Raw genomic sequence first — 21,609 nt, forward strand, 5'->3', positions numbered from 1 at the left:
CCTTATCAGCATACCAAATGGTGTTTAAATGTAGCATTTTCCAAAATCCAATTGCATTTTCACATTTATGCTCTCTTGAGCAAGAATTTTAATTGTAAAGGTTGTTTAGAAAGCAGGAACATAATAATGCCTAGTAAAGTGTTGGCAGTGCAAATTTTGAGAGTTAACAATGATTTATGACCAATATTGTGTTTCCTCACAGGGTAGAAGCAGAAATGAATACCAGGACTCAGAAAAAAGAGGGAACTGTTGCATATGCTTGTCATTATTAGTTTGAGCGTAGCATTTTCTCTTTGAATTTTTTTTTAAATCAAATAAAAAGGCAGAACATCTGGAAGTAAAGAAATAATGGCTCCTTCGTGAATTGTTTAGCTTTGTCTGCAAAATGTTACAAAAGACTTGCACAAGTTTGATAAGAAGATTATAGAAGCGTGTGTGTGTGTGTGTGTGTGTGTGTGTGTGTGTGTGTGTGTGTGTGTGTGTGTGTGTGTGTATGTGTGTAAATGCAATAATGAATCATTCACATGTGCATGTTCATTAGATGATCTGCAGAATAATTCAATGACAGAAAAGTCAGCTTGTCTCAGGTTTTAATATAATCGACATGCAAAATACTTTACGAATGTACACATATCATCAAAGAAGCATAACTTACAAATAATATGAACAACAGTAAAACCACCAAACAAGAGAATATTTCTTCCAGTAATTACAAATACATGGATGTACAAAATATCAAAACCTGCTGTGCACATACAAATATGTTTTTTACATGCAATATTCACAACTTTATCACCAAAGGAATTTTCAATATACCTAACATGATCTGAAAATGATAAATCACAATATCAATACTTGCAAATGACAATACAATTGGGTTTTTTAATTAATAAAATAAATGTTGTTCCTTATGGCCTTTCATTTTCCGTCTCTATTTTTACTTATTTATTCGTATGTATATATTTATTTTTGTTTACATGTATATTAAATTCCCATTTATTTTCAAAGGAAATTATATAAAGAGCACAAATTCTTAGGATTTTCCCTTTTTTTCAGAATTAGGTAACTATCACAGAATCAACCAAAGTCCTTGCATAATCACACTTTTCCACAAACAAGCATAACATACTGTACATACACATGATTTTATGTTACACACTTAATGCCCCTTGCCATAAACAATAATTTACATAAAATCATTGAAAAAAACAAATGCAAGAGAACGGTAAGTTCAGCATTCCCTTTCTTATAACCGATGACGAACAAGAGTTCCTCCGAATTTTTAACCTTTCTCTTCCCTGTTTGCTGTTCGTTACCAATTCTAGACTACTCTTGAAATACCTAGTGACATGATTACAATCCCTCAACAATAATTGTGTACCTACTGTCAGCCAAACAGCCGCAACTTTCAGAATTCTCTTGCACAGCGTAAAATTAACAGTAACTTTAAGAATTCTTTTGTACAGCCTAAAATTAACAGATGTTCAAATGAAGATGCAGTATAGCTGTTTGTGCTTTGTTGCTAGGGATTTTTTTTACATTTGGAAAATTTGGCAAATAGACATACAAGTTTCGGCAGTTTGGGGTAGTCTTTGCTGTCACTGTTCCCTTCCACCTGGACAAGGTTCTGCAATTTCAACAAAATCATGGAAACATTTTCGGAAATTTGAAATAAGTTTCAGCAATTCACTGAATGCAGGTGCCAATTTACACCCCTACACTTTGTACATTTTGTAACCAGCCTTTTCTCAAAGAAGCTTCAAGCCTAGGACAAGTGCCATTGAAAACGAGTGAAGGATGTTTTCCGTAACATTTCTATGCTTCCTTTCCACATTTTTTTGCCTGACCGGCTGACTAGACAAAGACAAAAAATCATATCACACCACTTTGGTTTTGAAACTTAACATACTTTCATCTGAAATGTTCATTTGCACACTGAGCAGAACGGGGGTAATAATGAATCATGTGCAAATAGCTATGTCCCAGAGCACCACTGTTCTCGGTCTGTGCATTCTTGCTGTACCTGAATTCTTCCATGAGAAATACTGTGCTGCTTTCCTCATCTGTGAATAGACATGAAAGTCATTTTGCCTTTGAGAGCCACCGATTTATTTTTACCACTAGAAGGATTTAAGTTGTACACACATTCTGTATGGGTTAAACTACATAATTCTGAACAATGGTACTTTGCTGTATTCTTTCAAGACATGTAAAGCCCCTATTTCACAAAAACATTCAGATTTCTAATTTATAATGTAGCCATTCCAGAGATGTTGCAGTCGCTGATCCCATTCTCACTGCAGGTAAAGGCAAAAATCAAAGGTCCACTGCTGAAATGGTCACCTGCTGCAGATTGTTTTTGGCTGGAAAAAAAAAATACCATAAAGAAATGCAATTGATGAAACAATTGACAGACTCCTATGCCTCTTCACAAGGTTCCCCCCCCCCCCCCCCTTTCTGAAATGCAGGTTTTAAACAAATATTCTTTAAATTATAAAGCCAACATGTGTTAGCAGTATACTAGTCAGTGGGATTAAACTTCTATAATATAACCCCAATTAATTTCAGACTGCCATAAATCTAAGAAAATAGGATTTTAAAAGAGTGGGAGTGTTTTTTTGTGTGTTAAAATCAAAATAAATTTAGAGATGTTAAAATACACAAAATATAAGCAGGGTCTTATATGAAGGGTGTGGGGTTGAGGGGAGGGCGCCACTGTATACCAATTACTTACGATCAAAGTAAGAAGTGTCCATGATGTTGTCTGGCTGTGGAATAAAAGGAGGCACTGTCTCAAGAAGATGGTCCCAGTCCAGGTCAGAAAACAGCGCCATGTTTTTAACCTCTGTGGACATTACAAACAGCAGTTTTAGTCAATCTGTCAAAAAGTTCAAGTATGAATTCACTGTGAACATACACAAGAATTTAAAAGTAGAAATAGGCATAGGGTTGATGGTGGTAAAAAGCAACAAAGAAAAGATGCAGTCAACTGAGAAACACCATATTGTAAAGACTACCTAAACAGTAAAGACTGACCTTAAATGAACTGGAGTAATTGAAATTTAAAAAAATAACTTCTAAGGTATTCCTGGTGTGTGGTGTTTTTATTTTAAGCCCCAAACCAAACCATGATCTCTTGGGGCAATTTGAGACAAGCTTTTTGGCGGATTAGCTCCCTTGACCTTTACAAAGCTCTTCAAGTCAGAGCGAGCTAGACTCCAACTACCTGGCCTTAGCACTAAACAATAGACCATAGATATTTCCTGAAGTTTAAAGCCCTTTTTCCTTTGAACAAACAGCAAGTTGACTCACGTGGGGCAGTGGCTCGTTTCTTGGGATCCATTGTCAGCAAAGCGTTGATGGCCGATCGTGCATCCTCTCCAATCTCACACAAGTCTGTCGGCCATGAGATGGCTGAAAGATATCAGACAACAAGAACTGACTCTCCTTAGCCTAGGTAATATCAATCAGAATATCTGCTGCCGTAACTCGATAGACATGGAAGAAAGTGACAAAGTTATACTTCTTGACCCAAACTCGACCAGATTCATGTCTGGAGGTCACCAAGTCCTAGAAGTGTGTGAAATTTCAAACATCTTGCTTTAAAATTGTTCAAGAAATTGTAATTTCATTGTTAAAAAAGCCTGGAGAAGCAGACAAACAAACACAGCTATCATGAAGTGAACTATCTTGGTACAATCAGAAAATAGCCGTAAACACTGACTGACTGACTTTAATCTTTAATGCTGAACATTCTCGTAGGTCCAAACGACCAATAAAACAGCTTGATGATATAAGCTTGATGATGAGGTAAGTTTACAACTGATTGAACAATCAAAATGTATTATGTGATAGAATTTTCTTTGTCAACTACTACGAAATGGTTTTATTACTAAAGCCAAACTTTCCAACACAATCTCTCTGAAAGATACTGCAGCTAGTAAGCGATGCACGCACTATAAACAAGGATGTGGTAAACAAGTACATCTGTACCTCTGTTGAGAATGTTGTTGAAGACCAGTTCTGGCGTTTCATCGTTGAAAGGCGGTAGTCCTGTCAGGAACTCAAAGAGACACACTCCCAAAGCCCACCAGTCCACAGCTGGACCTGAAGACACCAAGTTGCACTTCAACAGGGTTTATTTTATTTTAATCAGCACAAGATGCTAAATCAAAATACAAATCTCTTGTGTGCTGACTCCTAAGAATTAGACATTCCTCAATTACCTGTATACTACAAACATGTATAAAATCTGAAAGAAATCAGTGTCTATTTTCACTGGTAATTCCTGTTTAAATATGAAAATATTAGACAATCTCATCTTTGCACCTGCAGAAATATTTACTTCTCTATTAGCAAGTGAGAAGTGGGATCAAAGGGAAACGTGAAAATTCCCTCCCTTTCCCTTCCCCTCACCGTGTTTTTCCTGGCGCAGAATTTCGGGTGCCAAGTAGTCGGGCGTTCCCAAGATGCGCTCCTCAGCCTCAGGCTTGGGTTCGGGTCCGCGGCGCACGCCTTCCTTGGGGGTCTTGAGCGGCACCGACAGTGGTGGGCGCTGGGGGGTGATAAAGTCACTCTGTACTGCAACCTGCTGACCACAAGCACTTGTTAGAATAGATGAATTCCGGAAATAACTCTGCCGGGTTTGTATGGGTTGTGAAAGAGTGAGTGCCCTTGCATTTGCGCAGACAAACATTGCCATGTGCTTCTTGTATACACGTTTGAGACACTCCCTCTCGCTATTGACTGGCCTGTAATGTCACGTGGGGAAGTTTCCCCATGCTAACCTGACAGAGTTATTACAAAAAAATCGAAAGTTGTATTGACAATACGGTGGAACCCCCCTTTTGAGATCCCCCAATGTACGACTCCCTCCTTTTTAAGACCTTCTTTTCTCAGACTTTCTGTTCATAATCTCTGTAAACTTACCCCCATTTTAAGACTCCCTCATTTTTAAGACCCGATTTTCTCAGATTTTGGGGGGTCTTAAAAATGGGGGGGGGGGGGGGAGGGGGTTCCACTGTATCCGAACTCAGCCCTGTGAGAGCCCCGAGTGAATCTTAAATGCTCGCTCTTTTTCTTTTCTTTTGTATGTGACGTCACCTCAACTGGGTTCATCGGTGAGTGTGTAATTCTATTTCCTTTGGTTAATTAAACTGATTGATATTGGAGAATTCAGATTTCAGTTACCTTGCTCCTGCAGATGAGGGGTCGTTCAGGTGTCTTGAAGCCGTGGAAATCCATAGGCTCTGCAGAGGCAGTGAATCCTTCATGGCTCAGATGAACATTTGTCACACTCAGGCAGTGGATTTTGTGAGATGACTGCCTCTCCACAACTTCCTTCTGTTAGAGTAAACAAAACTTTGTTTTAAACTCCACCTCGATCAAAAACAAATCTGCCGTCTTTCTCACATTCACTCTAGCTGCAAAGCGCTGACAACAATCAACCACAGACGGACAGGCTAACTGTGTGTATCAATCAAACAAAGTAAGCCTTGGAAGTAGAAAAGAGCTCAGAATTACGAAATAGCCAAGCAATTTTTGATCCATCTATTTCTTAGACAGGACATCAAACTTTTTCAGTCTGGAAATGGTGGCACTATTTCATTTGAATCCGCATTGCATACCAGGCCTGAAAGTCCACAAAATGGGGCACTTGCCTTTGGCTAGTACTTCTCATAATTTACTCGCCAGAGAGCAAATTTTACCCACCAAACCAACCATTTGTTTCAGCAACTTTACTCGCCAAAAGATTAACATTTCTACTCGCCATTTACAGATTTCTACTCGCCATGGCGAGTAAATCACTCGCCACTTTCAGGCCTGCATACGAACAATGTCTGGCACTGGCAGGGAAATAAGGAAACAAACTGTTTACTTCCGGTGACAAAGTCAACAAAATAAGGCTCAGTGGGATTGTTGGCACTAAATATTTTTGGTCAGTGATTTTTTAAAAATGCAAATTCAAAATTGCAAGTTAATCATACTTACAAACTCCACATTTCTGGGGGGTCTATGGCTCGGTTTGGCCGCTGGAGTTTTGGGCGCAGGCACTGCACCCACGGGTACACACTCCCCTGTCACTTCACTTTCTGCATGCACAGTTCCTCTCTTGACGTCAAGTTGAACATCCTCCCCTCTCGCTGTGCGATCATCACAGTCCCCTTTCTCCGCAAAATGACCTTTTCTTTCGGACATCGTTACGCTTTGTGCACAAAGAGTCCTTTCTTTCTTTTCATTCCCGGCCCCTGCTGTACACATCTGTGTTTCAGCACAAACATCGTGCCCCTCCTTTGCTACTTCAGAATCAAGTTCCAACTTTGGCAAGAAGAGTTTGAAGGGTCGGATGCCCCTAATCTCAGCCTCTCCGTCGCTGCAGAGACTGGCGTTTGGATCCTCTGTCTCTGTTTCTGGGGAGCTGACCAGCGAGTGGCTGAAGAGGCCCGACAAGCTAAAGCCCGGAAGAGGCATGTTGTGGTCGTTTTTTGGTGTGTGGCACACATGAGAGGGTTGTTTAGGTGGGCTGCCCAGGTTAGACTCAGAACTGGTGGAATCTTGAGAGGTGATGCGAATTTTTCGAGGCGCGAGGTCACTCCGACTTGACCCCCCTTCTTCATACTCCATCGTCACCTCCAGGTGTTCAAGGTCACCGAGGTCGTTTTCCGAGCGATGGTTGTTTTTCTGTGAATGCCCTTGACTTTTTCCCACACACATGAGGAACACCTCCTGGGTGAGACCAGTGTCAGAGGAGCCGCTGGGACAAGCCAATTCGCCAATGACTGAATCATAAGAACGCTTCCTATTCAACTGTGAAGCCGCCACACATTCTCCTCCTTCCCTGGTCTGACTTGCATCACTGACACTGCCCTGGGAGCTTGGCTGTGACTCGCTTTCTTCCGGCACTGACTCCAGCTTTACTGTGCGAACCTGTGGAGGCGAAGCCTCCCCCTCGCTTGTTTCCCCCTCCTCATCCTCCAATGGGGACCCTTCGCGAAAGCTGCGCAAATTGCGAGCCGAAAAAGAGTTATAAATAGATTCATCAGTACGATGAATGACAGGAGTCGTGTCCAGCAGGCTCTCCTGTCTGGACGAGGCGCGGTCGTGACTCAAGCAGTCCAAGTCACAATGCTCCTTGTCACCTGGTGTGTGTATGATCCCTGAGATGTCCTTCAAGTCGTGGTGTGTGCTGGAGAAGACGTCATCGTTGGAGGAAATGGAGGAGTCGTGCAAGGTCCTGTGATTGTGGTGGTGGGGGTGGATGTGGCTGATGTCGCCGGCAAAGACGGAGCTTGAGTGGCGGAGACGTCTGCGTGAGGGGGAGGGGGGAGGGTCGTCAAGGCTGGAGGAGTGTTTCCACCTCAAAGAATCCTGCAGCGTGGGGGTCAAACTCTTCACCAATGGAGGGGTGGCCGTTAAGACAGGTTTCGGCGTTCTGTAGGCAAGTACAGCAAATGTATAACACCACGTTCAGTGAAAAAACCCATTGACACACAGACTTTGGTTACAATTGAAAGCACTTTGCTTGAAATATTTTCATCCTTTTACCAAGGCAAGAGAAACTAATAGCGTGTCAGTTCCAGTAATATAAGTTGTACTGATATTTCCACAATTCCTGGAGTATTCAACTAAATCTTTTCACTTGGGGAGAAAAGTTGACCCCAAAGATAAGCCTAAAACTTGTATGAAACTCTAATGGCCATTTCAAAAATAAATTGTAGCAACATTCTTAAACATTTTAATTAGATGGACTCCTCAGAACATTCACAACAGTCATGTCAGTAAACTCTCAGCAAAAGAACACAGTGCACATTTCACAAAACTCTCACCGTGGGGAGAAAACAGACTGGGCAGTCAACCGCTGTTGCACGGTCAAGACCATTGAAGCTTGTGCGTCCGACGTCAGAAAAGGACTGTTGACCAAGGGGCTCAAGCTGCCTGGGGTTACTCTGGGCGATGACGCGCTCAGCAGAGATTTGCGACTTCTGCTGTTTCTTGCCACTGAAGAACGAGCTGAGCCCCGTGACGACCTTCCTGACCTCGGAGCAGACTGTTAGACAGCAAAGCAAGTTTCAGACGATTTAGTGGTTTGCATTACATCCTCTTTAATGGTACCCTTCTTCTGTGCAAACCATCGCTTTCACCACCTCTTTATGCACTATGAGTCGCCTTCCATTCTGTCTTCTTTCAATCCCATTTGTATCAACATTCACCATGCCAGAATCATACAATACTTTTTTACCCCCACCCCCCTCCTCCCCCTTTCAAATGTTGGTTTTCTGCAGCAAGATGATGTACAAACAAATTCCACCGAAGACCTCTACAAGAAAGTCTGTGATAGACATACACTGGGTAGTATTTATTTTCTCTTTTTGCCTAACTTACCAGCTCATTGTCAGCAAGAAGAAATAAAAACATTGTTGAAACAAAATCAAGATATTGCTCTCTGAGTTTGACTGCATCGCTTAAATTTTGCAATATCTGAGGAACGACTCAAAGCACCGAGCAAACTCTGCTTAGACATGTGCCTGTAGACGACACTGAACAGTTATGCCATTCATACCACACAAGATAAAACTTGCTGGAAGGCAGTTCAAAAGCTGAGGGGAAGATGTCTATTCTGCTGAAACTAAACAAGAACACAACTCACAAAAGCAAGAGAGGAGCGCAGAGAGAGGATCTGACCAGGTGTGCGATATTGGTCCACTTTCGACAAGGGCGTCATCTGGCTGGGTGGTATCGGAGTTGTGTCTGTTAACCAACAAAGGCACAGTTTTAAGATGACATCCAACACTGTGGGGCTAGACAATTCAAACTGAAATCTTTATCCAACAAGGCCCTGAATTGGAGGCCCCACAAGGAAGTGAATGCACAATTCCAAACTTTCTCAATGACAAACTCCACACACAAAGACAAGGTTTACAAAACAGCAATAAACATAGTACACATAATGAACAAAGATGCCATACAACAATAATACTCTCTTCAATGTGTCTGAAGTTTGTGAAAGAATAGACTAATGTTAAAAATTGCATGATACAAAAAAACAGATGACTTTCTCCTGCAGACAGAAAATTGTAGTGTTCATCCAAACTCGGACACTAGCTTTTTTTGCAGATCCATCATTCTTGGCACTGCAGCAACAATTCAGTTTCTTGAACCATGAGAACATAATTATACAGTAACAGCAAAAAAGAAAGGAAGAACACACAAAAACTTAATCAGATAAACAAGAGTAAAAAATCTATTTCATTCTCTGGAACACTTGCCACAAAACCCACAAACCACTGCTGTTTTCTTTCTGAATTTGAATTTTTACCACATGCTCTGATATATTTCCTGCATGCAGTAAAAGCCCTGCCGACCCATCGTGCAAGTTTACATGCCAATAACCCAATATAGCCCCATGTGAGGTTCACCGTCCCACTGAGTGAATCTGTAACCGTTGCTATTCTTTCAGAACGAGATGTCACTTCTACTGGGTGAATTCGGAACTATGGCGTTTTCACTTACTGACATCCAAGCTGACCTTAGACAAGCCAAAGTCTGTTAACTTTAGGTGTCCATTGGCAGCTATTAGCATGTTGTCAGGTTTCAGATCTCTGAAAAACAAAGAAAGCATGTCACAAACAAAAACACAAACAATAACTGCACTGCAGGGATGTCGTTAGGCGTCGGACATCAGACATTTATCGATGAAAATCCCCAAATGTCCGATTCACATTGCCGCATGTCGGTCAGATGTCCTATCGTTTTAGCCTGAGCGTGGTCATTGTCTGATATGTACTCCATTCCTTCGGACAGCGCGATATTCGTTAATTTTCATTTCAAGATACAAATCTTCTAAAAGACCGAACGCTCTCGTGTTCAGCTGACACTGGAGTTGCCAGTGCGGATCTTTTCTTTTGTCGGGAATTCCCGAACCGTTTGCGCCGTTTGGGTATACACGTAACTGTCTATTATAGTGGATTATTTTTAGATCAGTGCATGCTGCAGGAGTACGGGAGACAACTCCAACTGACTAAATTTGTCGTCTGCTTTTGTTTTCGATACGAGACGAAGCACTGAATTATGCCGCTAAAAAAAACCCTAAAGCCTGCTAAAGATCAGCATTAGATCAAACCGATCATTTTGTTTTTCAAATTTTATCCAAATCATGCAGTTTGTAATCAAAGTAAGAGCTCTGAAGTTGTTCATGTTGGTTGTGTGTGGGCGCATGACTTTGGAACAATTCCATGGAATAGTGTGTTATAAGCTGTTTGGCGCAAATTCATAATGTCCTATTACACTTTCTGAAAGCGGTCAAATGTCCTATTGATGCTAAAGAACTCAGGACATTTGTCCTATAGGTATGAATTTGTAGCAACATCCCTGGCACTGTGTAAAATTTTCACATTATTAGACCTTTTGATTTTTTCCCTGGAATATTGCACATGAGCAAATGGATGAAACGTAAAAAGCTTACAAGAAATTCAGCATATCAATCTAATACAGTAGAATCCACTTAAAAAACACATGGTTAATAAGGACAGCCGCTTTTAAAATACACTTTAGTCCGGTCCGGATTTATCACTATATGGCCCATGTAATAATCCTTCGGTTAATAAATACAAAAATCCGGTAATAAAAACAGTTTGTTGGCGAAATTGGGTATTTTTTCCGTGCTGGGACGCTCACTTAATTAACACAAATTTGACAATGTATTGTCAAACACGGAGCGATATCTACTCACCCGACAGACGATGCAAGCATTTGCTGAAGCTTAGTGAGCTAAGTTCAGCGAAAATTGTGATTTAGGGGGAAAACGAGATCACGAGAATTAGATCACATTTGCATTCTCTCATTGCATTCTCTCCTACACATGTATAAAGCTCGCAGTTGTGAACATGGCGTCCAAGGGCACAAAGAGAAAAAGAACAGAAATGACGGTGCAAGACAAGGTTCAACTTCTTGATGATGATCGCTTCCATAGTCTGACAGCAAAGAGTGTTCGGGAAGCTGCAACTTTTTTGGACGTCTCGCATTCGTTTCTATACCAATCGATAAAAAATGAAAAGGAAATTCGGGCTTCGGTTGCAGAAGGGTCAACGCCAAAGCAACGAATAAGACAAAGAAGTGGGAAAGACAAAGAGACTGAAGATGGTTTGCGAAAGTTTGTTGTGCATTTCTGCGCAAAGAGCCACTGAAACAGCTGACAAAGGACAAGTTTTTCAACCGAATCGTACATGAGGAAATTCTTTTTTTTCCTGTTTGAATATTTTTTTTTTAATTCGGTTAATAAAACCTTCGGTTAATAAATACAAATTTGCCCAGTCCCGATGTGTTTTTATTAAGCGGAGTCTACTCTATCAACAAAACATGGCAAAAATCTTTAAAACTGCAGGGTTTTTTATGCATCTTTAGTAGTACACACAAATATGAAGCGAAGACATTATTAACAGCCAGATTTCAACAGAAAAATAGGGCCTAATATTTTTATGAAAAAGTCAAAGAGTTTGCAAACGCTTGTTTTCACAAATCCAGTTAGTATACCTATAGAGCATCTCACCTGTGAATGATACCTTTATGATGCAGGTGTTCCAGGGCCAGAGTGACCTCCGCAATGTACATGGTGGCCACCTCTTCTGCCAGGTAGCCGAAGGCAGCCAGCAAACTCTTCACATCTCCCCCTAACAGGTATTCCATTACCTAAAAAAAAGACACCATCTAAAGTTTTAGCTTCAACATCATTATTGTCAATGAAACAGTATAGCTAACCATTTCGCAACATTTTAAAGATTAAATTACCAAGGCCAAGGGATGCCAGTGCTCAGAACACAGGACAACAGTTAGTAAGAGTTATCCATTTTATAAACAGTTTCCTGATGCTTTAGATAACAAGCATTAAAGGCACAGTAAGCCTCCCGTAAACCATCACAGATACTGTCAGGATTTTACAATCAGTACAAACACCTTTCCATTTGAACGCTCACCGAACGGGAACATCCTAGGTGCCCTACGTAAAGAGCAAGCAATTTTCAAAGAATTAATTTTGCGGATTGTGTCCTCACACAATCAGACCGTGGTGCGTTTTGGCGCTAGACAACTTTTAAAATCTAAATAATAAATTGACAGCTTGTTACACAAACATTCTTAAATCATAAAAGAATTTTTAGTTTTTTCATCAAGACAAGATAAGTACAATTTCAAGTTTTGAAAGTTTGAAAAAAGAAAAGCCCAGAAGCAGGGTCACGCAAGGTCGTGGTTCTCGTAGAAGATGACGGTTTATGCCTATCGTCAGTTCCTCTGAACAGTCAAAAGCCATCGCTAGAGTTCTTGTGAACCACAGCCGTTTGTTTCGTGCATAGTCAGAGGTACATAATAACGTGCTATTGCAGATAAGCTCACAGCAAATTACAAACTGACCACTGCATTGTGAAAAAGGAAACTTGATCACACGGGTTCACAATGGCTCAGGGGTAAGATAAACCACGCAAAAATAAATTCTTTGAAAATTGCTCGCTCTTTACGGAGGGCACCTAGGATGTTCTCAAGCGGTGAGTGTTTAAATAAAAGGGTGTTTGAACTGTGTGTAAAAGCCTAACAGTATCTGTGATGGTTTAAGGGAGGCTTACTGTGCCTTTAAATGAACTGACAATTTTCCTCCTCAAAGATGATTATTGTGAGTTTATAAACTACAGACCTGGGAACCCCTGTTTTGCATTTGGGGTATTCTCAAACAAACTTGGTGTATTTTGGGGGAAAATGAGTGTACTCTACACAACATTTCAACATTGATGATTCAAACATGCTTCGCACGCGTCTGTTGCACCTTTAATTAGGTTTACCAATACATTTAAAATAAATGCTTTGTGCAATGTGTAATGACAAAAGCTGTTAGTGTTACATGTATCATTGATCAAATTCAGAGTCATAAAGTTATTTATAAGAAGGCTAGGCACTGGCCTCAAGTTGAACTGGGAGATAGGAAAATTCTCCACCCTTAACCGCCCAGATGCAAATGGAATTCGAACACGCAACCTTCCACATTTGCGTCTTATCCACTAGGCCATTGTGCCCGTCTACTGTATCAGTATACAGGGTTCGACACTAGCGGGGGCGGGGGGCGGAACGCCCCAGAGTTTTGTGTTCCGCCCCAAACATTGCCGAAGCTTGGGGCCCACTCCGCCCCAGGATAAATTCCAACAATGACAAACCGAAAATTCTAATGCCAGCAGAGCCAATCACTAAAAATCGCCAGTCAAAGTCGTCACTGAAATTTGCGTTACGATCAATGCCGCAGTCAAGAAAAAAAAACATTCAAATCGTCGAAGGACAATGTCGTAAGGGAAATAACTCCCAGATTGCGCTCTTTAGCGTGAGAGATAAGTATCGCCTTCAAATGCCAAACGCAAAATGTGGCGACACATCCCTGGTGTAAAAAGACATGGAAATGAAGATGAAGAACAGGGTGGAGAGAAACGAAAAAAGGAGACCGATGCAGCCAAAAGCGCGAAGCGCTGTCGTAATTTCAATGTCAAATGGTTGAAAGAATTTCCCTGGCTTCAGTACGATGAAGAAAAACAGACAATGCATTGCCGCACGTGAATACTGAGAGTGGGCCCCAGATTTTTTTTTTCCGCCCCAGCAATTTCCATCTCTGGGGCCAGTGTGGCCCCAGGCCAAATAAGTTAGTGTCGACCCCTGGAATATATATATATATATATATATATATATATGTGTGAAGTTGCAGCTCTCACCAAGTAGATGTTTTGTTCTGACTGCAGGGAGTAGTAGATCTCCACCACAAAGGGACTGTGAATCATGGCCAGTGCGTCCCTCTCTGTTGTAACTGTATAGGAAATGTTGCAAAGCAAATAAGTTTCCACTCTTAGTAATTCACCAATTGTCTCTCTCACAGGCACACACACCCACACTGCACAAATTTACATTCTTATTTTGGGCTTTATTCATGAAAATACGATGCCCTCTAATGTCCTGTGAATGAAAACTCTTATTGACTAGTACTGTATTGCTAAAAAATATCGTTTCCAATGACAAGGCCAAATAAATTATGTTGGGTATTTTTACGTTTATTTATTTATTTTTAAACTTGGGCACGCAGAGCTTTTAATTTGCCGTAACTTGTGCGAGCTGTGTCCCATAGATGTCGGAGAAGGAAAGCTTTCCTTGTGAAGTTTGTTCAATCAAGTTTTGTCATTTTTGGTAAAAAGAAATTTAAGACTTATAAGTTAAGAGTCAAAAACAGTTCTAGGGTCAGGCACACTGAATATATGTGTTTTAGCCCTAATCTTTAACTTACCTTGTGCAATAAGATTCTTATTGATGAGATCTGTCTTCTTCATCACCTTAATGGCGTAGATGTTGTCAGGATTTTTCTTTTTACACCCAATGAACACTTTGCTGCAAACAACAAATAATACGTTACAATCAATCAGTTATTGCAGAAGAAGTGGCTGTATCATATGAATTTGCCTGGAAAGTAGAACTAAAACAATGTCTGATCGATCCAAAGGCTACCGTTTAAAAGAACAAAACAAACACACAGACAAACCAAACAGAAAACAACCTGTCAGACAGAATCTAAAAACAATATCAGTATCACTATCAGTAGTAATGAAGAAACTAGTCGCGTAAGGCAAAATAAAAACATTTAGTCAAGCTGTCGAACTCACAGAATGAAACAGAACGCACTGCTTTTTTCACCAAGACCGCATACTCATAGTTTCGTCAGTCCACCGCTTGTGGCAAAGGCAGTGAAATTAACAATCCAGAAAAGCGCGGTAGCGGTTGCGCTGAGGAGGATAGCACGCTTTTCTATATATATATCTCTATTCTTTTTAACTTTCTGAACGTGTTTTTAATCCAAACATATCATATCTATATGTTTTTAGAATCAGGAACGGACAAGGAATAAGAAGAAATTGTTTTTAAATCGATTTCAGAAATTTAATTTTAATCATAATTTTTATATCTTTAATTTTCAGAGCTTGTTTTTAATTCAAATATAACATATGTATCTGTTTTTGGAATCAGAAAATGATAAATCATAAATAAGATAAACATAGTTTTGGATCGTTTTATAAAAAAATAATTTTAATTACAATTTTCAGATTTTTAATGACCAAAGTCATCAATTAATTTTTAAGCCTCCAAGCTGAAATGCAATACCAAAGTCCGGCCTTCGTCGAAGATTGCTTGGCCAAAATTTCTATTAATTTGATTGAAAAATGAGGGTGTGACAGTGCCGCCTCAACTTTTACAAAATGCATCAAAGACATTTATCGAAAAAAAGAAAAAAACGTCTGGGGATATCATACCCAGGAACTCTCATGAAAAATTTCATAAAGATCGGTCCAGTAGTTTACTCTGAATCGCTCTACACACACACACCACGACCCTCGTCTCGATTCCCTCTATGTTAAAACATTTAGTCAAAACTTGACTAAATGTAAACAAGAAGGGCAAAGCCCATACGACTCACATGCTTTACACATTTTTCCTACCAAAATACATGTGACCTTGACCCAAGGTCAAGGTCATCCAAGGTCATGCAACACAAAGCTGTTAATTCAAGACATAGGAAGTACAATGGTGCTTATTGGCTCTTTCTACCATGAGATATGGTCACTTTTAGTGGTTCACTACCTTATTTTGGTCACATTTCATAACGGTCAAAGTGACCTTGACCTTGATCATATGTGACCAAATGTGTCTCATGATGAAAGCATAACATGTGCCCCACATAATTTTTAAGTTTGAAACAGTTATCTTCCATAGTTCAGGGTCAAGGTCACTTCAAAATATGTATACAATCCAACTTTGAAGAGCTCCTGTGACCTTGACCTTGAAGCAAGGTAAACCAAACTGGTATCAAAAGATGGGGCTTACTTTGCCCTATATATCATATATAGGTGAGGTATTGAATCTCAAAAACTTCAGAGAAAATGTGAAAAATGTGAAAAATAGCTGTTTTTTAGGCAACATTTATGGCCCCTGCGACCTTGACCTTGAAGCAAGGTCAAGATGCTATGTATGTTTTTTGGGGCCTTGTCATCATACACCATCTTGCCAAATTTGGTACTGATAGACTGAATAGTGTCCAAGAAATATCCAACGTTAAAGTTTTCCGGACGGACGGACGTCCGGACGGACGGACGGATGTCCGTCCGGACGGACGGACGGACGACTCGGGTGAGTACATAGACTCACTTTTGCTACGCATGTGAGTCAAAAAGCAACACGCAAACAATGGCTTTTACAGCGAAATTATCTAACCCCGCTGATTGTTCAGACAATTATCAATGACTGGCTGACTTTTGAGGATGTAAATTGTTACCGCCCATTGATTGAGCAACAGAGAATGAGTCAAACCCAGGGACCCCTGTTTCCAAATATCCATGCAAAAGCAGCATTGAAAGGAAATGTAACACAAGTCGCGTAAGGCGAAAATACAACATTTAGTCAAGTAGCTGTCGAACTCACAGAATGAAACTGAACGCAATGCAACGCAGCAAGACCGTATACTCGTAGCATCGTCAGTCCACCGCGCACGGCAAAGGCAGTGAAATTGACAGGAAGAGCGGGGTAGTACTTGCGCTGAGAAGGATAGCACGCTTTTCTGTACCTCTCTTTGTTTTAACTTTCTGAGCGTGTTTTTAATCCAAACATATCATATCTATATGCTTTTGGAATCAGGAACCGACAAGGAATAAGATGAAAGTGTTTTTAAATTGATTTGAAAAATTTAATTTTGATAATAATTTTTATATATTTAATTTTTAGAGCTTGTTTTCAATCCGAATATAACGTATGTATATGTTTTTGGAATCAGCAAATGATGGAGAATAAGATGAACGTAAATTTGGATCGTTTTAGAAAAAAATAATTTTTTTTACAATTTTCAGATTTTTAATGACCAAAGTCATTAATTAATTTTTAAACCACCAAGCTGAAATGCAATACCGAAGTCCGGGCTTCGTCGAAGACTACTTGACCAAAATTTCAACCAATTTGGTTGAAAAATGAGAGCGTGACAGTGCCGCCTCAACTTTCACGAAAAGCCGGATATGACGTCATCAAAGACATTTATCAAAAAAAGGAAAAAAACGTTCGGGGATATCATACCCAGGAACTCTCATGTCAAATTTCATAAAGATCGGTCCAGTAGTTTGGTCTGAATCGCTCTACACGCACGCACACACACACGCACACACATACACCACGACCCTCGTTTCGATTCCCCCTCTATGTTAAAACATTTAGTCAAAACTTGACTAAATGTAAAAATGAAACAACAAGATCCGAGGATGTTGGAAAAAGACTGTGGTGATGGAGAAAGGCTGGACCCTGTCTATGAGCAGGAGGGGCTTCCAAAATGAGGAAGGGATACAGGGGTGCTCCAGCAGGATGCTGTTGAGAAGGAAGGTACATTTGCCAGGTAAGGGGGAGGGGGGAGCTTCAGTTACCCAGGACCCCCTCTCAGTCTCAATCTCAGATCCAGCCCTGGCAAAGGATTTTTTGGTTTGTTTGTTTGCTTAACGCCCAGTCCACCACGAAGGGTGATATCAGGGCGGTGCTGCTTTGACATTTAACGTGCGCCACACACAAGACAGAAGTCGCAGCACAGGCTTCATGCCTCACAGTCACATTATTCTGACACCGGACCAACCAGTCCTAGCACTAACCCAGACCTGCCTACCCCAAAAATTACAAGGAGTAATGAGCCTAGCCAAAAAGAGTAATCTGGTGGTAGAAAGAGTAGTTTTTCGTTGCCAAAAGTAACGGCCATCGTTGGGTGTGACTAAAAGGAGAACCCAAAATAAAGAATATGACACTACCTTGCCTGTAGACATCCTCATTTTTCTCCCTACGGAGAAATAGTTGTTCATAAAGGAGAAATAGTTGTTCATAAAGTCTGCACACTTTCTGTTCATATTCAGACTTTGCTTCGCAAAAATAAAATGTCATTGATTTTCTCAAATTGTGAAGTCAATCAAAACGACCCTGGAACACAGCACTGGGAAACTACACTGATTGAAACAATCCAGGATGACGAAAGCAAAATATGTCATGTGGTCACACATCTAAAAAAAATCAGCCTCGCACATAGTCAGCGCTCCACCATTAGTGTAACTGTAATTGTAAGGCTTCTTTTTAAGCCTACTGTCTATATGATACTTACCGAGACAGTACTATTCTTGCTGAATGAGCATAGAGTTTATTTGGAGGTAGAGGGCTTTTTCAAAGACTTGTAATTAGCATGACTTAAATCTGCCAAGTTCTGCTTGGCTGTACTGCCTGGTGCCGAAGGTTCCTGATCTTGATTTCAGGAGGAGCAGACTCTCCAATGTCTCATGCGAAAAATCGTACTTTCGGTTTCTTAAAAATAGTATTTCCATCGCGGAAAGCGTAGTGGAGTAGTTTGGAATAAAAATCGTAGTAAATTACGCCCAAATCGTAAGGGTAGGCAGGTCTGCTAACCCCTGGACTGGGTGGCCGAGTGGTAACGCACTTGCGCTCGGAATCGAGAGGTTGCGTGTTCGACTCTGGGTCAGGCCGCTATTTTCTCCCCCCTTTCCTAACCTAGGTGGTGGGTTCAAGTGCTAGTCTTTCGGATGAGACGAAAAACCGAGGTCCCTTCGTGTACACTATATTGGGTGTGCACGTTAAAGATCCCACGATTGACAAAAGGGTCTTTCCTGGCAAAATTGTATAGGCATAGATAAAAATGTCCATCAAAATACCCGTGTGACTTGGAATAAAGGCCGTGAAAGGTAAAGTTTCGCCTAACAGGCTTGAGGTTTGCTGGTCGATGTGAATGCGTTATATATTGTGTGTAAAAAATGTTTGTTTGTCTGTCTGTCTGTAAAAAATTCCATTTTCACACAGCAGAAATTAGTATGTAAAGCGCGGAGAGCACAGTTAATTGTGGTTCGCGCTATATAAGCTCACCATAATAATAATAATAATAATAATAATAATGCCAGACGCCAGGCGGAGCAGCCACTAGATTGCCAATTTTAAAGTCTTAGGTATGACCAGGCCGGGGTTCGAACCCACGACAGGGGCTCACATCCATGAGAGGTGGCATAGGACAAATGTCCTGGACGATGCAAAAGTGATAGGACATTTGTCCTGAACAAAAATAAATCAATAGGAATTTGTTTGAGACAAAACGTAAATTAAAACGTTAAAAAACGCGAATAGGGGCAACTGTCAACCGACTTGGAGCATTTAGAGTTGCGACGCCACCGTGTTGCGGTGGGCAAAGGATTGTGAAAGTTGAAACACCACACCATAAAGATCGAAGGAACAAGCGGCACAAACCCAAATGCTCCTCTGCTGATTGGCTTGAGTAGGGTGAAATCCTCTGCCTCTGGAAGCTGCAGAAACAAACAAACAAAGTGTGCCAATCACGTTTTAACATCCATGGATTACAACTGCACTACAAGATTAGATTGCTTGAACTTGATCTTCGTATACTTGTTTGGTCTGACCCCTGGCCATCTGATAGTTTAGATATATACAATGCCATAGTTTAGCGTCTAGGAGTAGGGGTTCTCCCGAGTGATTTTTTTGTTTTTGTAGCCAGGACATGGGACCTTTTCAATCCAGGTTGAACAGACCTATTATTCTCTTAGTCTGGGAACAACACTGTGTATCACTGTATGGATTGTGACATGCACAAAAATGAACTCACCGACAGATCTTCAAGTAGAACTTTCATTATCTGCAGACTCTGAACAAAATACAGTAACACACGTTTTGATTTTCATGGGGTCAATAGACGTTTTTTTGAAATTACTGTCAGGATTTTTAAGCAGTGCATGTGTCCAACTCAGAGTAAGCGCCCCAAACATGGAGCAGCAGCTAGTTTAAATTTAATTTGTCATTTAATGATTAATTTAATTGGCCATTGTGTTGACGTGTGCCTCCATGTCCGGGGTACTCACTCTGCCTGTCTGCTTGAAAATCCTGACAGAGTTGTTTCCGAACAACGTCTATTTGGAATGAATCCCAGGCTCATTAACAAGAGAGATCTATACATGTACTCAGATAGTCTGAAGAGGAATACAATACACTGATTAACAGTTCCGCGGCCATTATAGATTCGCACATCTTTTTCCACAAGCACTTTTGATTCTTCTTTCTTTTCCGGTTTCCTGTTTTTGAGAAAATGCGCATCCGCAGGTTGTTTTTTCGAGAGTGTTTTCTTCTTCTTCCTGTTCCGGCTGATTTGAGAAAGCGTAGATTCAGTCGGCAGAAAGTGCAATCTTGTAGTCTTCCAGCCCTGAAGTTGCTTTTGAGTGTTCAAAGAAAGAGTGTAAAGGTTCTAAGGATTACATCGGGCACACAAACATGCGATTTTCCTTTTTTCCCCCTTTGATTTAAACGCGTGCGCAGATCGTATGTTTGTACTTCTTCCTCTTCCTTCTTCGTTCCATGTAAACGCCGAAACTGTTAACTGGTGTATTAAAAGAGAGAGAGAGAGAGAGAGAGAGAGAGAGAGAGAGAGAGAGAGAGAGAGAGAGAGAGAGAGAGAGAGAGAGAGAGAGAGAGAGAGAGAGAGAGACGCCTGTCTCTATCAGTCTATGCATGATTGATTTGTAGCTATACAACCGAACTCTACCTCGAGGATTCCAGTCTTTGAAATAGTGCGAAGTTTGTGATACAACAGCTAAGAAAAGTACAAGCGTACCCTCTGTTTCTGTTGCGAAGATACAGTGTCTCTGTCGCCTGTGCCTCTTTCATTTTCGTTCTGGACTGAAGACGATAGACTGCAAAAATTCTTTCCTCCATCACTTTCTGGGTCTTCATTTTCCTTTTCTAGGTTTACCTGATCCATTTCTATGTCGCTGAGACTGTATGTCGGAAGTCATGCTACACCAGCAATAATTTGAAAACAAATTAACCCAAAAATTTGAAGTCTTGTCTTTTCGGAACAACCGCCTTGGGACACCACTCGCATTTTCTTGACGGGAGATCTTTACAAGGGACATAACTTTGTCGACGTTTTTCGGGGGAAATCGAAAGTAGGATCATCGACGCTTTGGGCACATTGATTATCCATAAGGTATGCCACAGGGGTGGGCACCTGTAGCAAGTTTCGCAGTTTTTGCACGGCCGATTTTAAAACGAAAAAAACCGCACAAGGGCAAAATCAAAAACCAAGAAATGTTAGTTTATGGAAGCCTTTATGGAACAGGGCAAACTGATTTCGTCCCTTTTTTTCCCCCACATACTTTCTTATCCCTTCAGTTGCTCTTAAATTTGGTAGCTTCCCCTTAGTAGAAACAAGAGTCGCACTACCCACGTGTGTGCATGTTTAGGTATAATCTGCCACTCGCACTTTTATCAGAATTATGTAGGTCTTATACTTACCACAAGGGTGGGGCATGGATACCGCCTCTGAGTCTGCACATACCCGGATTGGATTCGAACATGTGACACGCGGATCACAAGTTCAGTATTTTACCAACTGAGTAAACAGCTAGCCCCTCATTCAATCACTACAAAGTGAATAAATCCACAGGGCTATTTCAAGATATACCCTTTTACTGAGTGCCCCCAAGTGAATATATTATATATGAGGACTTGGTTCAACCCTAT

The 21,609-nt window shown here is 40.8% G+C and overlaps 1 protein-coding gene across 3 annotated transcripts; it reads right to left on the reverse strand.

Moving 5' to 3' along the window:
• Window positions 1-573: 573 nt before the first annotated feature.
• Window positions 574-20,954, reverse strand: LOC138971105 (serine/threonine-protein kinase greatwall-like). 3 transcript variants are annotated; one of them, XM_070343728.1, is made up of 15 exons: window positions 20,699-20,954; window positions 19,327-19,382; window positions 14,300-14,400; window positions 13,737-13,828; window positions 11,546-11,685; window positions 9,511-9,599; window positions 8,648-8,748; window positions 7,827-8,047; window positions 5,992-7,432; window positions 5,191-5,343; window positions 4,417-4,555; window positions 3,994-4,107; window positions 3,313-3,414; window positions 2,735-2,845; window positions 574-2,363 (listed from the first exon to the last, which is right to left on the reverse strand). In XM_070343728.1, exons 1-15 carry the CDS (start codon window positions 20,843-20,845, stop codon window positions 2,317-2,319), a joined length of 3,054 nt encoding a protein of 1,017 aa, XP_070199829.1. In that variant the 5' UTR covers window positions 20,846-20,954; the 3' UTR covers window positions 574-2,316. The 3 variants fall into 3 exon arrangements, with proteins under 3 accessions (XP_070199829.1, XP_070199828.1, XP_070199827.1); XM_070343727.1 differs by having other exon boundaries at window positions 4,417-4,588; XM_070343726.1 differs by having other exon boundaries at window positions 4,417-4,591.
• Window positions 20,955-21,609: the final 655 nt, after the last annotated feature.

The sequence above is a fragment of the Littorina saxatilis genome, linkage group LG7 (genome assembly GCF_037325665.1).
Source record: "Littorina saxatilis isolate snail1 linkage group LG7, US_GU_Lsax_2.0, whole genome shotgun sequence".
In the NCBI taxonomy this organism is placed as follows: domain Eukaryota; kingdom Metazoa; phylum Mollusca; class Gastropoda; order Littorinimorpha; family Littorinidae; genus Littorina; species Littorina saxatilis.